Below are 19,725 nucleotides of genomic sequence, written 5' to 3'. Positions count from 1 at the left end.
ATAAATGTATTAAAATAAACACATTTAATTAATGTAATAACATTTAAATAAACAAAAATACATTAGAATGAAATATACACAAACAAACAAAAATGCATTTATTAAAAATAAACACGTAAAAATAATTATATTAAAATAAATGAATACAAATACATTTATTAGTATCAAATATAAATAAACAAAAAAAATGCATTTATCAGAATAAAATACAAAAATACAAATACATTTATTGGAATAAAATATAAATAAACAAAACAATTTATTTATTAAAATAAAATGAAAATAAACACAAAATAAATGTATTAAAATACAATAAGAATAAACACATTTAATAAATTAAATTTAAAAAAATAAACAAATAAAAATACATTAGAATAAAATACACATAAACCAAAAAAATGCATTTACTAGAAATATACACGTAAAAATAAATGTATTAAAATAAATAAATACAAATACATTTATTAGTATAAAACATAAATAAACAAAAAAAATTCATTTATTAAAAGAAAAGAAAAAAAATACAAATACATTTATTAGAATAAAATATAAATAAACAAAAAAATGCATTTATTAAAATAAAATGAAAATAAATAAACTCTAAATAAATGTATTAAAATAAAATTAAAATAAACACATTTAATTAATGAATAACATTTAAATAAACAAATAAAAATACATTACAATGAAATATACATAAACAAAAAAAATGCATTTATTAAAAATAAACACGTAAAAATAAATGTATTAAAATAAATTAATACAAATACATTTATTAGTATCAAATGTAAATAAACAAAAAAAATGCATTTATCAGAATAAAATACAAAAATACAAATACATTTATTAGAATAAAATATAAATAAACAAAAAAATGCATTTATTAAAATAAAATGAAAATAAATAAACACAAAAAAAATGTATTAAAATACAATAAGAATAAACACATTTAATGAATGTAATAAAAATAAAATAAACAAATAAAAATACATTACAATAAAATATACATAAACCAAAAAAATGCATTTATTAGAAATATACACGTGAAAATAAATGTATTAAAAGAAATAAATACAAATACATTTATTAGTATAAAACATAAATAAACACAAAAAATGCATTTATTAAAATAAAATAAATAAAATACAAATACATTTATTAGAATAAAATATAAATAAACAAAAAAATGCATTTATTAAAATAAAATGAAAATAAATAAACTCAAAATAAATGTATTCAAATACAATTAAAATAAACACATTTAGTTAATGTAATAACATTTAAATAAACAAATAAAAATACATTAGAATGAAATATACATAAACAAAAAAATGCATTTATTAAAAATAAACACGTTAAAATAAATGAATACAAATACATTTATTAGTATCAAATATAAATAAACAAAAAAAATGCATTTATCAGAATAAAATACAAAAATACAAATACATTTATTAGAATAAATTATAAATAAGCAAAAAAATGCATTTATGAAAATAAAATGAAAATAAATAAACACAAAATAAATGTATTAAAATAAAATTAAAATAAACACATTTAATTAATGTAATAACATTTAAAAAAACTAACAAAAATACATTAGAATGAAATATACATAAACAAAAAAAATGCATTTATTAAAAATAAATGTATTAAAACAAATGAATACAAATACATTTATTAGTACCAAATGTAAATAAACAAAAAAAATGCATTTATCAGAATAAAATACAAAAATACAAATACATTTATTAGAATAAAATATAAATAAACAAAAAAATGCATTTATTAAAATAAAATGAAAATAAATAAACACAAAATAAATGTATTAAAATACAATAAGAATAAACACATTTAATAAATGTAATAAAAATAAAATAAACAAATAAAAATACATTAGAATAAAATATACATAAACCAAAAACATGCATTTATTAGAAATATACACGTAAAAATAAATGTATTAAAATAAATAAATGCAAATACATTTATTAGTATAAAACATAAATAAACACAAAAAAATGCATTTATTAAAATACAATAAATAAAATACAAATACATGTATTAGAATAAAATATAAATAAACAAAAAATGCATTTATTCAAATAAAATGAAAATAAATAAACTCAAAATAAATGTATTAAAATAAACACATTCAATTAATGTAATAACATTTAAATAAACAAATAAAAATACATTAGAATGAAATATACATAAACAAAAAAAATGCATTTATTAAAAATAAACACGTTAAAATAAATGAATACAAATACATTTATTAGTATCAAATATAAATAAACAAAAAAAATGCATTTATCAGAATAAAATACAAAAATACAAATACATTTATTAGAATAAAATATAAATAAACAAACAAATGCATTTATGAAAATAAAATGAAAATTAATAAACACAAAATAAATGTATTAAAATAAAATAAGAATAAATACATTTAACAAATGTAATAAAATAAAAATAAACAAATAAAAATACATTAGAATGAAATATACATAAACCAAAAAAATGCATTTATTAGAAATATACACGTAAAAATAAATGTATTAAAATAAATAAATACAAATACATTTATTAGTATAAAACATAAATAAACACAAAAAAATGCATTTATTAAAATAAAATAAATAAAATAAAAAAACATTTATTAGAATAAAATATAAATAAACAAAAAAATGTATTTATTAAAATAAAATGAAAATAAATAAACACAAAATAAATGTATTAAAATAAAATAAGAATAAACCCATTTAATAAATGTAATAAAATAAAAATAAACAAATAAAAACACATTAGAATGAAATATACATAAACAAAAAAATGCATTTATTAGAAATAAACACGTTAAAATAAATGAATACAAATACATTTATTAGTATCAAATATAAATAAACAAAAAAAATGCATTTATCAGAATAAAATACAAAAATACAAATACATTTATTAGAATAAAATATAGATAAACAAAAAAATGCATTTATTAAAATAAAATGAAAATAAATAAACACAAAATAAATGTATTAAAATACAATAAGAATAAACACATTTAATAAATGTAATAAAATAAAAATACATGAGAATGAAATATACATAAATAAAAAAAATGCATTTATTAGAAATAAACACGTACAAATAAATGTATTAAAATAAATAAATACAAATACATTTATTAGTATAAAATAAAAATGTCCAGGATATAATAACTAGTCAAGTTGAATTAATGTCCAGGATGACTACTTATGTTTATGTTACAATATCATACCTCAGACTACTTATGTTTATGTTACAATATCATACCTCAGACTACTTATGTTTATGTTAAATATCATACCTCAGACTACTTATGTTTATGTTACAATATCATACCTCAGACTACTTATGTTTATGTTAAATATCATACCTCAGACTACTTATGTTTATGTTACAATATCATACCTCAGACTACTTATGTTTATGTTACAATATCATACCTCAGACTACTTATGTTTATGTTAAATATCATACCTCAGACTACTTATGTTTATGTTACAATATCATACCTCAGACTACTTATGTTTATGTTAAATATCATACCTCAGACTACGTATGTTTATGTTACAATATCATACCTCAGACTACTTATGTTTATGTTACAATATCATACCTCAGACTACTTATGTTTATGTTACAATATCATACCTCAGACTACTTATGTTTATGTTAAATATCATACCTCAGACTACTTATGTTTATGTTAAATATCATACCTCAGACTACTTATGTTTATGTTAAATATCATACCTCAGACTACTTATGTTTATGTTAAATATCATACCTCAGACTACTTATGTTTATGTTACAATATCATACCTCAGACTACTTATGTTTATGTTAAATATCATACCTCAGACTACTTATGTTTATGTTAAATATCATACCTCAGACTACTTATGTTTATGTTACAATATCATACCTCAGACTACTTATGTTTATGTTAAATATCATACCTCAGACTACTTATGTTTATGTTAAATATCATACCTCAGACTACTTATGTTTATGTTAAATATCATACCTCAGACTATGCTACAATATCATAAAGACGGTTTTTCTTTCCACCTCAGCTAAAACGGAGCAGCAAGCAGAAATGGAGGTTCCGGCGGTCCTAAAGGTGAAAGTCAGCGACTTTTTCCAGCGGCTGGTATGTGGGCTACTAACCTCTCACTCACATTCATGTCCTGGCAATGCGTGTGGTGGATGGTGTGTTGGATGGTGTGGTGTGGTGTGTGACCATGAGCTGCTAGGTGTGTGTCCAGGAGTGTGTGATTGGTCCTGGACACACACCTGAAGAACACTAACACTAACCAAGGTGCTCACCTTTGTGGTGGTCTGTTCATGAGGGTATCAGACCACCTGGTTGTGGTGGTCTGTTCATCAGGGTATCTGACCACCTGGTTGTGGTGGTGTGTTCATCAGGGTATCAGACCACCTGGTTGTGGTGGTGTCACAAGTTGGTCCGCAGTAAGTCAGATGTGTTTCCAGTGAGGGTTGAACTCTGACCTTTGTTACTGATTCTGTTCATGACAGAATGTATTTTGTTTACCTTCTATTTACCTTCTTTTATCTTTTTTTTTTACCTTCTAATAACCTTTTATCTTTTGTTTACTTTCTATTTACCTTCTTTTATCTGCCTTCTTTTACCTTCTTTTATATTTTATTTACTTTCTTTTACCTTCTATTTACCATCTTTTATCTTTTATTTACTTTCTATTCACCATCTTTTATCTACCTTCTTTTACCTTCTTTTATCTTTTATTTACTTTCTTTTACCTTCTATTTACCGTCTTTGATCTTATATTTACTTTCTATTTACCTTGTTTTATCTTCTTCTTTTTTTTACCTCCTAATCGCCTTCTTTTATCTCTTTTTACCTTCTAATCACCTTCTTTTATCTTTTATTTACTTTTTATTTACCTTCTTTTATCTTTTTTTACTTTCTTTTATTTTCTGTTTACCGTCTTTTATATTTTATTTACTTTCTATTTACCTTCTTTTATCTACATTCTTTTATCTTTATTTACCTTCTTTTGCCTTCTATTTACCTTCTATTTTTTATTTACTTTAATTTGCCTTCTATTTACCTTCTATTTTTTATTTTCTTTATTTTCTTTTTTAATATTGTATCTACATTCTTTTACCTTTTATTTACCGTCTTTTATCTTTTATTTACTTTATTTTACTTTCTATTTACCTTCTTTTAGCATTTATTTATCTTCTATTACCTTACATTCACCTTTTACTTACCTCCTTTTTTTTTTTAAATTACGTTTTATTTACCTTCTTTTACCTTTTATTCACCTTATTTTATCTACCTTCTTTTATCTTTTTTTTTTTTACCTTATTTTGCCTTCTATTTACCTTCTATCTTTTATTTACTTTATTTTGCCTTCTATTTACCTTCTTTAATATTGTATTTACTTTCTTTTACCTTCTTTTTACCGTCTTTTATTTACTTTATTTTACTTTCTATTTACCTTCTTTTACCTTACATTTACCTTCTTTTAGCATTTATTTATCTTCTATTACCTTACATTCACCTTTTACTTACCTCATATTTTATTTACCTTCTATTAACCTTCTTTAACTTTTTATTTAACATATACTTACCTTTTTCTTACCTCCTATTTACATTATTTTTTTTACCTTCTTTTACTTTCTATTTGCCTTTTAACTTTTTTAACTTATATTTAGCTTTTTCTTGATATCTTTTAGTATATATTTTTTCCTTCAAATTGTTTTACTGTATTTGACCATATTTGACCTTCTAATTCACTTATTTTACAATCTTTTATTTTCTTTTACTATCTTTTACCTTCTATTTAACTTGTTTTACCTTCTTTTATGCGATCCGGATGATATAAATATCAAATTAGTTCCACTCATCGAAGCAACAGACGCCGCGTTTGTTTACGAGGCGCTCGGGGGAAGGTCACAGCATCAGTGGGAGAAAAGGAGCGCTTCATTTGCTCGCCAGTTATCTTGCCTTATTAAACTGTTTTTCATCAGTTATCAGAACTATTTCTTGACGGATTAATCGGTATGATGTCATCATTTCTCCTATCGGACCGTCGTTAATATTTCACGCAAAGCCATACTTTTTGTAGACGGGTTATTTTCAGTTCCGACAAGCGCTCTTGTGGAGCCGAGTGGGCCAGTTCTATGCGCCAGGGTTCCGTCATCTGCCGTCTTGTGTACACAAATCCCTTTTGTTCCGGTTCTTACCGGCGCTAATCTCGTTAGCATGGCGGCGATCCTCTTTCTTGTCCTCTCATTCCACGGCCCAGCGGGGAAGATACTGTAAGGATTTAGACCGATGTTCCCAGGAGATAAAATGGCCCGTCAAAATCCAACCACCGTATTTTCCCCGACTATAGAGCACACCACTATACAAGCCACACCCACTACCGTATTTTCCGCACTATAAGGCGCACCTAAAAACTTCCAATTTATCAAAAGCTGACAATCCGCCTTATAATCCGGTGCGCCTTATATATGCACCAATATTGAGCCACAACAGGTCTCGCAACAACGGGATGCATAACGTAACCCCAGTCTCTACTGTAGCGTCTATTCTGTGCGCCTTATAATGCGGTGCGCCTTATATATGAACAAAGTTTTAAAATAGGCCATTAATTGAAGGTGCGCCTTATAATGCGGTGCGCCTTATATATGAACAAAGTTTTATAATAGGCCATTCATTGAAGGTGCGCCTTATAATCCGGTGCACCTTATAATGCGGTGCGCCTTATATATGAACAAAGTTTTAAAATTGGCCATTCATTGAAGGTGCGCCTTATAATCCGGTGCACTTGATAATGCGGTGCGCCTTATATATGAACAAAGTTTTAAAATAGGCCATTCATTGAAGGTGCACCTTATAATCCGGTGCGCCTTATAATGCGGTGCGCCTTATATATGAACACAGTTTTAAAATTGGCCATTCATTGAAGGTGCGCCTTATAATGCGGTGCACCTTACAATGCGGTGCGCCTTATACATGAACAAAGTTTTAAAATAGGCCATTCATTGAAGGTGCGCCTTATAATCCGGTGCGCCTTATAATGCGGTGCGCCTTATATATGAACAAAGTTTTAAAATAGGCCATTCATTGAAGGTGCACCTTATAATGCGGTGCGCCTTATATATGAACAAAGTTTTAAAATTGGCCATTCATTGAAGGTGCGCCTTATAATCCGGTGCACTTGATAATGCGGTGCGCCTTATATATGAACAAAGTTTTAAAATAGGCCATTCATTGAAGGTGCACCTTATAATCCGGTGCGCCTTATAATGCGGTGCGCCTTATATATGAACACAGTTTTAAAATTGGCCATTCATTGAAGGTGCGCCTTATAATGCGGTGCACCTTATAATGCGGTGCGCCTTATACATGAACAAAGTTTTAAAATAGGCCATTCATTGAAGGTGCGCCTCATAATCCGGTGCGCCTTATAATGCGGTGCGCCTTATATATGAACAAAGTTTTAAAATAGGCCATTCATTGAAGGTGCACCTTATAATCCGGTGCGCCTTATAATGCGGTGCGCCTTATATATGAACACAGTTTTAAAATTGGCCATTCATTGAAGGTGCGCCTTATAATGCGGTGCGCCTTATATATGAACAAAGTTTTAAAATAGGCCATTCATTGAAGGTGCGCCTTATAATGCGGTGCGCCTTATATATGAACAAAGTTTTATAATAGGCCATTCATTGAAGGTGCGCCTTATAATGCGGTGCACCTTATAATGCGGTGCGCCTTATATATGAACAAAGTTTTAAAATTGGCCATTCATTGAAGGTGCGCCTTATAATCCGGTGCACTTGATAATGCGGTGCGCCTTATATATGAACACAGTTTTAAAATTGGCCATTCATTGAAGGTGCGCCTTATAATGCGGTGCACCTTATAATGCGGTGCGCCTTATATATGAACAAAGTTTTAAAATAGGCCATTCATTGAAGGTGCGCCTTATAATCCGGTGCACCTTATAATGCGGTGCGCCTTATATATATTAACACAGTTTTAAAATAGGCCATTCATTGAAGGTGCGCCTTATAATCCGGTGCACCTTATAATGCGGTGCGCCTTATATATGAACAAAGTTTTAAAATAGGCCATTCATTGAAGGTGCGCCTTATAATCCGGTGCGCCTTGTAATGCGGTGCGCCTTATATATGAACAAAGTTTTCAAATTGGCCATTCATTGAAGGTGCACCTTATAATCCGGTGCGCCTTATAATGCGGTGCGCCTTATATATGAACAGTTTTAAAATTGGCCATTCATTGAAGGTGCGCCTTATAATGCGGTGCGCCTTATATATGAACACAGTTTTAAAATTGGCCACTCATTGAAGGTGCGCCTTATAATGCGGTGCGCCTTATATATGAACAAAGTTTTAAGATAGGCCATTCATTGAAGGTGCGCCTTATAATGCGGTGCGCCTTATATATGAACAAAGTTTTAAAATAGGCCATTCATTGAAGGTGCGCCTTATAATCCGGTGCGCCTTATAATGCGGTGCGCCTTATATATGAACACAGTTTTAAAATTGGCCATTCATTGAAGGTGTGCCTTATAATGCGGTGCGCCTTATATATGAACAAAGTTTTAAAATAGGCCATTCATTGAAGGTGCGCCTTATAATCCGGTGCGCCTTATAATGCGGTGCGCCTTATATATGAACAAAGTTTTAAAATAGGCCATTCATTGAAGGTGCGCCTTATAATCCGGTGCACTTTATAATGCGGTGCGCCTTATATATGAACACAGTTTTAAATTGGCCATTCATTGAAGGTGCGCCTTATAATGCGGTGCGCCTTGTATATGAACACAGTTTTAAAATTGGCCATTCATTGAAGGTGCGCCTTATAATGCGGTGCGCCTTATATATGAACACAGTTTTAAATTGGCCATTCATTGAAGGTGCGCCTTATAATGCGGTGCACCTTATATATGAACAAAGTTTTAAAATAGGCCATTCATTGAAGGTGCGCCTTATAATGCGGTGCGCCTTATATATGAACAAAGTAGCTAACAATTTTGGCATTTTTATGAAGAGTCCTCAGGAATCTTCTCTATTGGCACTCTCCACGTCTGATTCAGCGTTCAGTGCCACGTATATATTTATCTACGGGGGACTTAGGGCTGGGCTCCGTTCATACCTGAACCGACACGGTACCTGGTCCCGGTACCTGGTCCCGGTACCTGGGGGGCGCCACCGATGTACGCTACTTTTTGTGTGTGCTAATAAATATTATTTGATACTAAAACTGTATTTATTCATGTGACATTTAAAAACGAATGTATGTTGTTTAAGTCGGAAGAAGGCAGTTCAATGTGTTATGTTGCGCCCTACAAAGTGTTTGTACTGTAAGTGTTGCACTAATCACACGCCGGCTGTTCCATTGTGACATTCAGCTGAGTTGCAGTTTGCATTAGCACATTTTGGAGGTGCGGAAATGTAAAATGGCTAATGCTAACAGTAGCATGTCCATTCAATGTAAATTAGCATCAAGCTAGCGTATTTAAATAGAAAATTGCAACTGCGAGCCGTCAGTTAGAACCGCTTGATTTTACGATGGAAAAAAGCAGAGAGTTGGGTCCGCACCTTGTAGACCTTGACCTTGTTCTGGGTGACCTCCCCGAGAGCCGGCGTCCTCTGCAGTGGACGTTTGTCTTTAGCGTGACCGGATTGAAGAAAGTAAAAAAAAAAGAAGCTGCTGCTCACAAACATCACATGTTGGAAAGAATCCAAGTCCTGTTCCTTGTACTGAGCGTCACTTCCACTCTGTGTCCACCAGGGGCCTCTGGCCGTCTTCTCCGCCAAGCAGCGCTGGACGCCACCCCGGACGCTGCGCCTCCGCGCCGAGGACCGGGACCTGGGCTTCACGCTGAAGGGGGACGCCCCGGTCCAGGTGGTCTCCTTGGACCCCCTGTGCCCTGCTGCTGTGAGTCCCAAGTGTGGTCCACATGGGACCGAAGTCCAGCAATGTGACTTTTGATGGGGGTTATTTATGTTATTCACATGTGAATAACATAAATACAGTCTATTATACAGCATTATTCACATGTGAATAATATAAATACAGTCTAGTATACAGCATTATTCACATGTGAATAACATAAATACAGTCTATTATACAGCATTATTCACATGTGAATAACATAAATACAGTCTATTATACAGCATTATTCACATGTGAATAACATAAATACAGTTAATTATACAGCATTATTCACATGTGAATAACATAAATACAGTCTATTATACAGCATTATTCACATGTGAATAACATAAATACAGTCTATTATACAGCATTATTCACATGTGAATAATATAAATACAGTCTATTATACAGCATTATTCACATGTGAATAACATAAATACAGTCTATTATACAGCATTATTCACATGTGAATAACATAAATACAGTCTATTATACAGCATTATTCACATGTGAATAACATAAATACAGTTAATTATACAGCATTATTCACATGTGAATAACATAAATACAGTCTATTATACAGCATTATTCACATGTGAATAATATAAATATAGTCTATTATACAGCATTATTCACATGTGAATAACATAAATACAGTTAATTATACAGCATTATTCACATGTGAATAACATAAATACAGTCTATTATACAGCATTATTCACATGTGAATAATATAAATATAGTCTATTATACAGCATTATTCACATGTGAATAACATAAATACAGTTAATTATACAGCATTATTCACATGTGAATAACATAAATACAGTCTATTATACAGCATTATTCACATGTGAATAACATAAATACAGTCTATTATACAGCATTATTCACGTGTGAATAACATAAATACAGTCTATTATACAGCATTATTCACATGTGAATAACATAAATACAGTCTATTATACAGCATTATTCACATGTGAATAGCATAGTCTATTATACAGCATTATTCACATGTGAATAACATAAATACAGTCTATTATACAGCATTATTCACACGTGAATAATATAAATACAGTCTATTATACAGCATTATTCACATGTGAATAACATAAATACAGTCTATTATACAGCATTATTCACATGTGAATAACATAAATACAGTCTATTATACAGCATTATTCACGTGTGAATAACATAAATACAGTCTATTATACAGCATTATTCACGTGTGAATAACATAAATACAGTCTATTATACAGCATTATTCACATGTGAATAGCATAAATAGTCTATTATACAGCATTATTCACACGTGAATAATATAAATAGTCTATTATACAGCATTATTCGCATGTGAATAACATAAATACAGTCTATTATATATACTGTAAGTACTGTACTTATTACACACCAGCTGTTTGATTGTAACGTGCATCTTAGTTGTAGTTTTCATTTACACATTTGGAAAATTCTCCTCCAAAACGGCAAGACGGTAGATGGCAGCAGTGTATAGTTAGTAGTTTTTGTTGTTGTTGCGCCTTAAAAAGTGTTAATACTGTAAGTATTGTACATATTACACAACAAATGTTTGTAACGTGCATCTTAGTTGTAGTTTTCAATTACTTATTTGGAAAATTCTCTTCCAAAACGGCAAGACGTTAGATGGCAGCAGTGTATAGTTAGTAGTTTTTGTTGTTGTTGCGCCTTAAAAAGTGTTAATACTGTAAGTATTGTACATATTACACACCAGCTGTTTGTAATGTGCATCTTAGTTGTAGTTTTCATTTACACATTTGGAAAATTCTCTTCCAAAACGGCAAGACGGTAGATGGCAGCAGTGTATAGTTAGTAGTTTTTGTTGTTGTTGCGCCCTAGAAAGTGTTAATACTGTAAGTACTATACCGGTTACGCACCAGCTGTTTGATTGTAACCGGCATCTTAGTTGTAGTTTTCAACAACACGTTTGGCGGTGTTGAAATCGCCGTGTAAAATCACTAATGCTAACCCGTAGCACGTCTATAGCAAAGTCAATGTATTTTAGCATCACGCTAGCACATTTTTGGAAACGTGTAGCCTTACTTTGTTTACGCCGGAGCGTTTTTTTGAGTCGATGACAAACAATAACAATTAGGGATGGGGATTGTTCGCATTTGAATGGATACGATGCCGATTACCGGTGCGTGGGAATCGATATCAGTACTAAATGCTACCAATTTTTGGTAGTTTTGTGTGTGTTAAAAAATATTAGGTTTTTTTTATAATAAAAATGTAACTTAGGTTTTATTGCAATATGTAAAAATGAGCTGATTATAATAACAGTGGTTTTAATATTGTTTAATAGTTTAAGGTGACTTCAGTCTTTGCTTCATCAAGTCTTTTGTTTCGCCCTAGAAAGTGTTAATACTGTAAGTACTGTACACGTCACGCACCAGCTGTTTGATTGTAACCAGCCTCTTAGTTGTAGTTTTCAATAACACGTTTAGTGGTGTTGAAATCGCCGTGTAAAATCGCTCATGCTAATCTGTAGCACGTCTATAGCAAAGTCAATGTATTTTAGCATCCAGCTAGCGCATTTGTCAACCCGTCAGCCTTCTGTTTGCAGGCTGACGGGCTGAAGGAGGGCGACTACATCGTGGCCGTGGGCGACACCCCTTGCAAGTGGATGAGCGTGGGCGAGGTGATGCGGCTGCTGAAGGACGGCGACGAGCGGGGCGTGGACGTCCAGGTGGTCAGCGTGCTGGACGGCAACCCCACCATGGTAGGGACACACCCACAGTTGGTAAACCCTGCAACTTTAATGCTAACGACGCCATGCTAATATTCGAGAGATCGCCACACAATAATACAACACATTTTATATTTTGCCTGTAAATATACCATATTGTGTAAAGTAAACATATTTAAAACATGTACAGATTGTATTTATAATGCATGAAATACAATCAAATACCAAATAACTCATCTAGAGTAACATTACCTCTTTATACCTGTTGTCTCTAATTTGATACACATTTTCAACACAGTTTTACTATAAAATATATGACGACATATTAAGTAATTTCTACTTGTATCAACAGATTAACTGTTATTACTGACGTGTCAGTAGTAAAAATAATGTTTTATAGACCCCAAAAGGGACAAGCGGTAGAAAATGGATGGATGGACTGTATGTTGCTTCAATGCATGAAATACAATAAATACCAAATGACTCATTTAGAGTAACATTACCTCTTTATACCTGTTGTCTCTAATTTGATACACATTTTCAACACAGTTTTACTATAAAATATATGATGACATATTAAGTCATTTACTGTTATTACTGACTTGTCAGTAATAAAAAAATAATGTTTTATAGACCCCAAAAGGGACAAGCGGTAGAAAATGGATGGATGGATGGACTGTATGTTGCTTCATGCTATTTATAATGCATGAAATACAATAAAATACTAAATGACTTATTTAGAGTAACATTACCTCTTTATACCTGTTGTTTCTAATTTGATACACATTTTCAACACAGTTTTTACTGTAAAATATATGATGACATATTAAGTAATTTCTACTTGTATCAACAGATTAGCTGTTATTACTGACGTGTCAGTAATTAAAATAATGTTTTATAGACCCCAAAAGGGACAAGCGGTAGGAAATGGATGGATGGATGAACTGTATGTTGCTTCATGCTATTTATAATGCATGTAATACAATAAAATACCAAATGACTCATTTAGAGTAACATTACCTTTTTATACCTGTTGTTTCTAATTTGATACACATTTTCAACACAGTTCTACTATAAAATATATGATGACATATTAAGTAATTTCTACTTGTATCAACAGATTAGCTGTTATTACTGATGTGTCAGTAGTAAAAATAATGTTTTATAGACCCCAAAAGGGACAAGCGGTAGAAAATGGATGGATGGATGGACTGTATGTTGCTTCATGCTATTTATAATGCATGAAATACAATAAAATACTAAATGACTAATTTAGAGTAACATTACCTCTTTATACCTGTTGTTTCTAATTTGATACACATTTTCAACACAGTTTTACTATAAAATATATGATGACATATTAAGTAATTTCTACTTGTATCAACAGATTAACTGTTATTACTGACGTGTCAGTAGTAAAAATAATGTTTTATAGACCCCAAAAGGGACAAGCGGTAGAAAATGGATGGACTGTATGTTGCTTCATGCTATTTATAATGCATGTTATACAATAAAATACCAAATGACTCATTTGGAGTAACATTACCTCTTTATACCTGTTGTCTCTAATTTGATACCCATTTTCAACACAGTTTTACTATAAAATATATGATGACATATTAAGTAATTTCTACTTGTATCAACAGATTAACTGTTATTACTGACGTGTCATTAATTAAAATAATGTTTTATAGACCCCAAAAGGGACAAGCGGTAGGAAATGGATGGATGGATGGATGGATGGATGGACTGTATGTTGCTTCATGCTATTTATAATGCATGAAATACAATAAAATACTAAATGACTTATTTAGAGTAACATTACCTCTTTATACCTGTTGTTTCTAATTTGATACACATTTTCAACACAGTTTTACTATAAAATATATGATGACATATTAAGTAAGTTCTACTTGTATCAACAGATTAACTGTTATTACTGACGTGTCAGTAGTAAAAAATAATGTTTTATAGACCCCAAAAGGAACAAGCGGTAGAAAATGGATGGACTGTATGTTGCTTCATGCTATTTATAATGCATGAAATACAATAAAATACCAAATGACTCATTTTGAGTAACATTACCTCTTAATACCTGTTGTCTCTAATTTGATACACATTTTCAACAGTTTTACTATAAAATATGTGATGACATATTAAGTAATTTCTACTTGTATCAACAGATTAACTGTTATTACTGACGTGTCAGTAATACAAATAATGTTTTATAGACCCCAAAAGGGACAAGCGGTAGAAAATGGATGGATGGATGGATGGACTGTATGTTGCTTCATGCTATTTATAATGCATGTTATACAATAAAATACCAAATGACTCATTTGGAGTAACATTACCTCTTTATACCTGTTGTCTCTAATTTGATACCCATTTTCAACACAGTTTTACTATAAAATATATGATGACATATTAAGTAATTTCTACTTGTATCAACAGATTAACTGTTATTACTGACGTGTCATTAATTAAAATAATGTTTTATAGACCCCAAAAGGGACAAGCGGTAAAAAATGGATGGATGGATTTTAATTCCAAAGTTTCTCTTCAAAAATCAGGCGTCTCCTGCCTTGACAGTCCTCTAACAAGTCAACCACTGCCCTCTTGTGGATGACACGTGTAATACATGTATCTGATCTGATACATCAGGCTTTTTAGGTTTAAAAACATGTGTGTATCACTTATGATACATTAGGTGTTAACGTGTTAAAGACTTGTCCAGCTATTTTTTGTTTAAATAACTTTTACTGAAAACTAATATCTGCTCCAAATATCGGTTACAACATCCTTGACTACTAAGTATCAGTATCTCTAGCTTGCATTTTAAGATGTGTAGCAAAGCCTTTTTTTTTTTTTTTTTAAATGTGGGGTCTACTTGTTAGCTTTTTCCCACCTAATGAGTCATGTTGCTTATTAGTGCTTATTGTTTCTGTGTAGCCTGCCAAGAGCGCCACCTTCTGCGGGAACCTGCCCAAGACCTACTCCATGATCTGCCTGGCCTACAACGAGGACAAGAGTCCCAAGTCCCGCAAGGTGAGCAAGAAGTCCTCCTTCCTCAGCTGGGGCCTGAAGAACCGCATGAAGAGCGCCAGCACCGTCAGTCTGCCCACGGCCCAGCAGTCCTGGAACAAGCCCTGCCAGACCTTCCCCAGCTCCTACAAGGACAGCGCCCTCTACTGAGCAGGAGGTCCTCCTGCAGTACAGTACTACGACTACAGTACAGTACTACGACTACATTACAGTACTACGACTACTACAGTACAGTACTACTACTACTACAGTACAGTACTACACTACAGTACAGTACTACTACTACAGTCCACCTCCTGTAGTCTTCTATTGACTCACATTCCAAGATGTGTAGTACTCTTCTCACCGGTACCACCTTAAATGAAGTACTCTTCTCATCAGTACCACCTTAAATGAAGTACACTTCTCATCAGTACCACCTTAAATGAAGTACGGTACTCTTCTCACCAGTACCACCTTAAATGAAGTACTCTTCTCACCGGTACCACCTTAAATGAAGTACTCTTCTCTCCAGTACCACCTTAAATGAAGTACACTTCTCATCAGTACCACCTTAAATGAAGTACACTTCTCACCAGTACCACCTTAAATGAAGTACTCTTCTCACCGGTACCACCTTAAAAGAAGTCCACTTCTCGGCAGCAGTACTTATCAGTACCACCTTAAATGAAGTACACTTCTCACCAGTACCACCTTTAATTAAGTACACTTCTCGGCAGCAGTACTTATCAGTACCACCTTAAATGAAGTACACTTCTCACCAGTACCACCTTTAATTAAGTACACTTCTCGGCAGCAGTACTCACCAGTACCACCTTAAAAGAAGTACACTTCTCACAAGGACCACCTTAAATGAAGTACACTTCTCCCCAGTACCACCTAAATGGAGTACACTTCTCGACTGCCGTACTCACCAGTACCACCCTTAATGAAGTACACTTCAGTACCACCTTAAAAGAAGTACACTTCTTATCAGTACCACCTTAAAATAAGTACACTTCTCACCAGTACCACCTTAAATGAAGTACACTTCTCATCAGTACCACCTTAAATGAAGTACACTTCTCATCAGTACCACCTTAAATTAAGTACTCTTCTCACCAGTACCACCTTAAATGAAGTACTCTTCTCTCCAGTACCACCTTAAATGAAGTACACTTCTCATCAGTACCACCTTAAATGAAGTACTCTTCTCACCAGTACCACCTTAAATGAAGTACTCTTCTCTCCAGTACCACCTTAAATGAAGTACACTTCTCATCAGTACCACCTAAAATGAAGTACACTTCTCATCAGTACCACCTTAAATGAAGTACTCTTCTCACCAGTACCACCTTATATGAAGTACTCTTCTCTCCAGTACCACCTTAAATGAAGTACACTTCTCATCAGTACCACCTTAAATGAAGTACTCTTCTCATCAGTACCACCTTAAATGAAGTACACTTCTCATCAGTACCACCTTAAATGAAGTACACTTCTCATCAGTACCACATTAAATGAAGTACACTACTCATCAGTACCACCTTAAATGAAGTACACTTCTCATCAGTACCACCTTAAATGAAGTACACTTCTCATCCGTACCACATTAAATGAAGTACACTTCTCATCAGTACCACCTTAAATGAAGTACACTTCTCATCAGTACCACCTTAAATGAAGTACACTTCTCATCAGTACCACCTTAAATGAAGTACTCTTCTCATCAGTACCACCTTAAATGAAGTACACTTCTCATCAGTACCACCTTAAATGAAGTACTCTTCTCATCAGTACCACCTTAAATGAAGTACACTTCTCATCAGTACCACCTGAAATGAAGTACTCTTCTCATCAGTACCACCTTAAATGAAGTACACTTCTCATCAGTACCACATTAAATTAAGTACTCTTCTCATCAGTACCACCTTAAATGAAGTACACTTCTCATCAGTACCACCTTAAATGAAGTACTCTTCTCATCAGTACCACCTTAAATGAAGTACACTTCTCATCAGTACCACCTTAAATGAAGTAGTCTTCTCGTTTTGGGGGCAAATATGATGACGTAATTGTTTTATAAGCTGCTAAAAATCGTCATCTTCAATGTGAGAGCATGTTACAAAGTGCCTGCAGTACCGCTCGCTTCCTCAGTGTGTCGCTTTTGAGCTGCAAAAGAAAGCACCTCCATGTGAGCGGCAGAAAGCGGACCTGCTGACGTCACCTCAAAGCAGGGCTTCCCCGCCTTTTTTCCACTACAGAGGGGGCCGGGGCCCACTCAAATATTAACACTGAATTATTCATCTTAGTCTTGGTTTTAGTTGCATACAACAACCTTATGTAAACAGTTTAACAGGAAGAATTTACACAATGGAAACCTAAAATAAAACCAACTTGAAATGAATCAATGATACTGCAGAAGAAGGGACTGATAAACATTGATGAAAGTACACACAAATAAATGAATGAATAATAAATAATATATATGTGTGCTTTTAAAGGGTCAAACATGCCTTTTTTTTTACTTTTTACTGCCATATAGGATTAGAGATGTCCGATAATATCGACCTGCCGATGTTATCGGCCGATAAATGCTTTAAAATGTAATATCGTAAATTATCGGTATCGTTGTTTTTATTATCGGTATTGTTTTTTTGTTTTTTTTGTTTTTTTGTTTTTTTGTTTTTATTTAATTAAATCCACATAAAAAACACAAGATACACTTACAATTAGTGCACCAACCCAAAAAACCTCCCTCCCCCATTTACACTCACTCATTGGCCGATAAATGCTTTAAAATGTAATATCGGAAATTATCGGTATCGTCGTTTTTATTATCGGTATCGTTTTTTTTGTTGTTGTTGGTTTTTTTGGTTTTTTTTTTTTTTTTTTTTAATGAAATCCACATAAAAAACACAAGACACACTTACAATTAGTGCACCAACCCAAAAAACCTCCCCCGCCATTTACACTCACTCATCGGCCGATAAATGCTTTAAAATGTAATATCGGAAATTATTGGTATCGTTTATTTATTTTATTTTTTTATTTTTTTTAATTAAATCCACATAAAAAACACAAGATACACTTACAGTTAGTGCACCAACCCAAAAAAACCTCCCTCCCCCATTTACACTCACTCATCGGTCGATAAAGGCTTTAAAATGTAATATCGGAAATTATCGGTATCATCGTTTTTATTATCGGTATCGTTTTTTTTTTGTTTTGTTTTTTTAAATTAAATCCACATAAAAAACACAAGATACACTTACAATTAGTGCACCAACCCAAAAAACCTCCCTCCCCCATTTACACTCATTCATCGGCCGATAAATGCTTTAAAATGTAATATCGGAAATTATCGGTATCGTTTTTTTGTTTTTGTTTTTTTTTTGGTTTTTTTTAATTAAATCAACATAAAAAACACAAGATACACTTACAATTAGTGCACCAACCCAAAAAACCTCCCTCCCCCATTTACACTCATTCATCGGCCGATAAATGCTTTAAAATGTAATATCGGAAATTATTGGTATCGTTTATTTATTTTTATTTTTTTTATTAAATCCACATAAAAAACACAAGATACACTTACAATTAGTGCACCAAGCCAAACCCCCCCCCCCAATTCTTTCTGTTATCAATATTCTGGTTCCTACATTATATATCAATATATATCAATACAGTCTGCAAGGGATACAGTCCGTAAGCACACATGATTGTGCGTGCTGCTGCTCCACTAATAGTACTAACCTTTAACAGTTAATTTTACTCATTTTTAGGGATGTCTGATAATGGCTTTTTTGCAGATATCCGATATTCCGATATTGTCCAACTCTTAATTACCGATACCGATATCAACCGATACTGATATATACAGTCGTGGAATTAACACATTATTATGCCTAATTTGGACAACCAGGTATGGTGAAGATAAGGTCCTTTTTTTTTTAAATAAATA

General features: G+C 32.1%; 1 protein-coding gene across 2 annotated transcripts in view; it reads left to right on the top strand.

The window, feature by feature from the left end:
• The window catches only part of LOC133629952 (rhophilin-2-like), a 76,233-nt gene extending 56,859 nt beyond the window's left edge, over positions 1–19,374 (top strand). Inside the window, exons 12-15 of one of the 2 annotated variants that reach the window (XM_062021113.1) lie at positions 4,119–4,165; positions 9,860–10,006; positions 12,615–12,770; positions 15,690–19,374. In XM_062021113.1, coding sequence (XP_061877097.1) covers positions 4,119–4,165; positions 9,860–10,006; positions 12,615–12,770; positions 15,690–15,932 — 593 coding nt within the window. In that variant the 3' untranslated portion in view covers positions 15,933–19,374. Of the gene's footprint in view, positions 1–4,118; positions 4,196–9,859; positions 10,007–12,614; positions 12,771–15,689 lie in introns of both variants that reach the window. The other variant, XM_062021106.1, reaches the window with a different exon arrangement.
• Positions 19,375–19,725: the final 351 nt, after the last annotated feature.

Source organism: Entelurus aequoreus, linkage group LG02, assembly GCF_033978785.1.
Source record: "Entelurus aequoreus isolate RoL-2023_Sb linkage group LG02, RoL_Eaeq_v1.1, whole genome shotgun sequence".
Taxonomy (NCBI): Eukaryota; Metazoa; Chordata; class Actinopteri; order Syngnathiformes; family Syngnathidae; genus Entelurus; species Entelurus aequoreus.
Note: the sequence above shows the minus strand (reverse complement) of the source record. Positions and strands in the feature narration are given on the sequence as shown.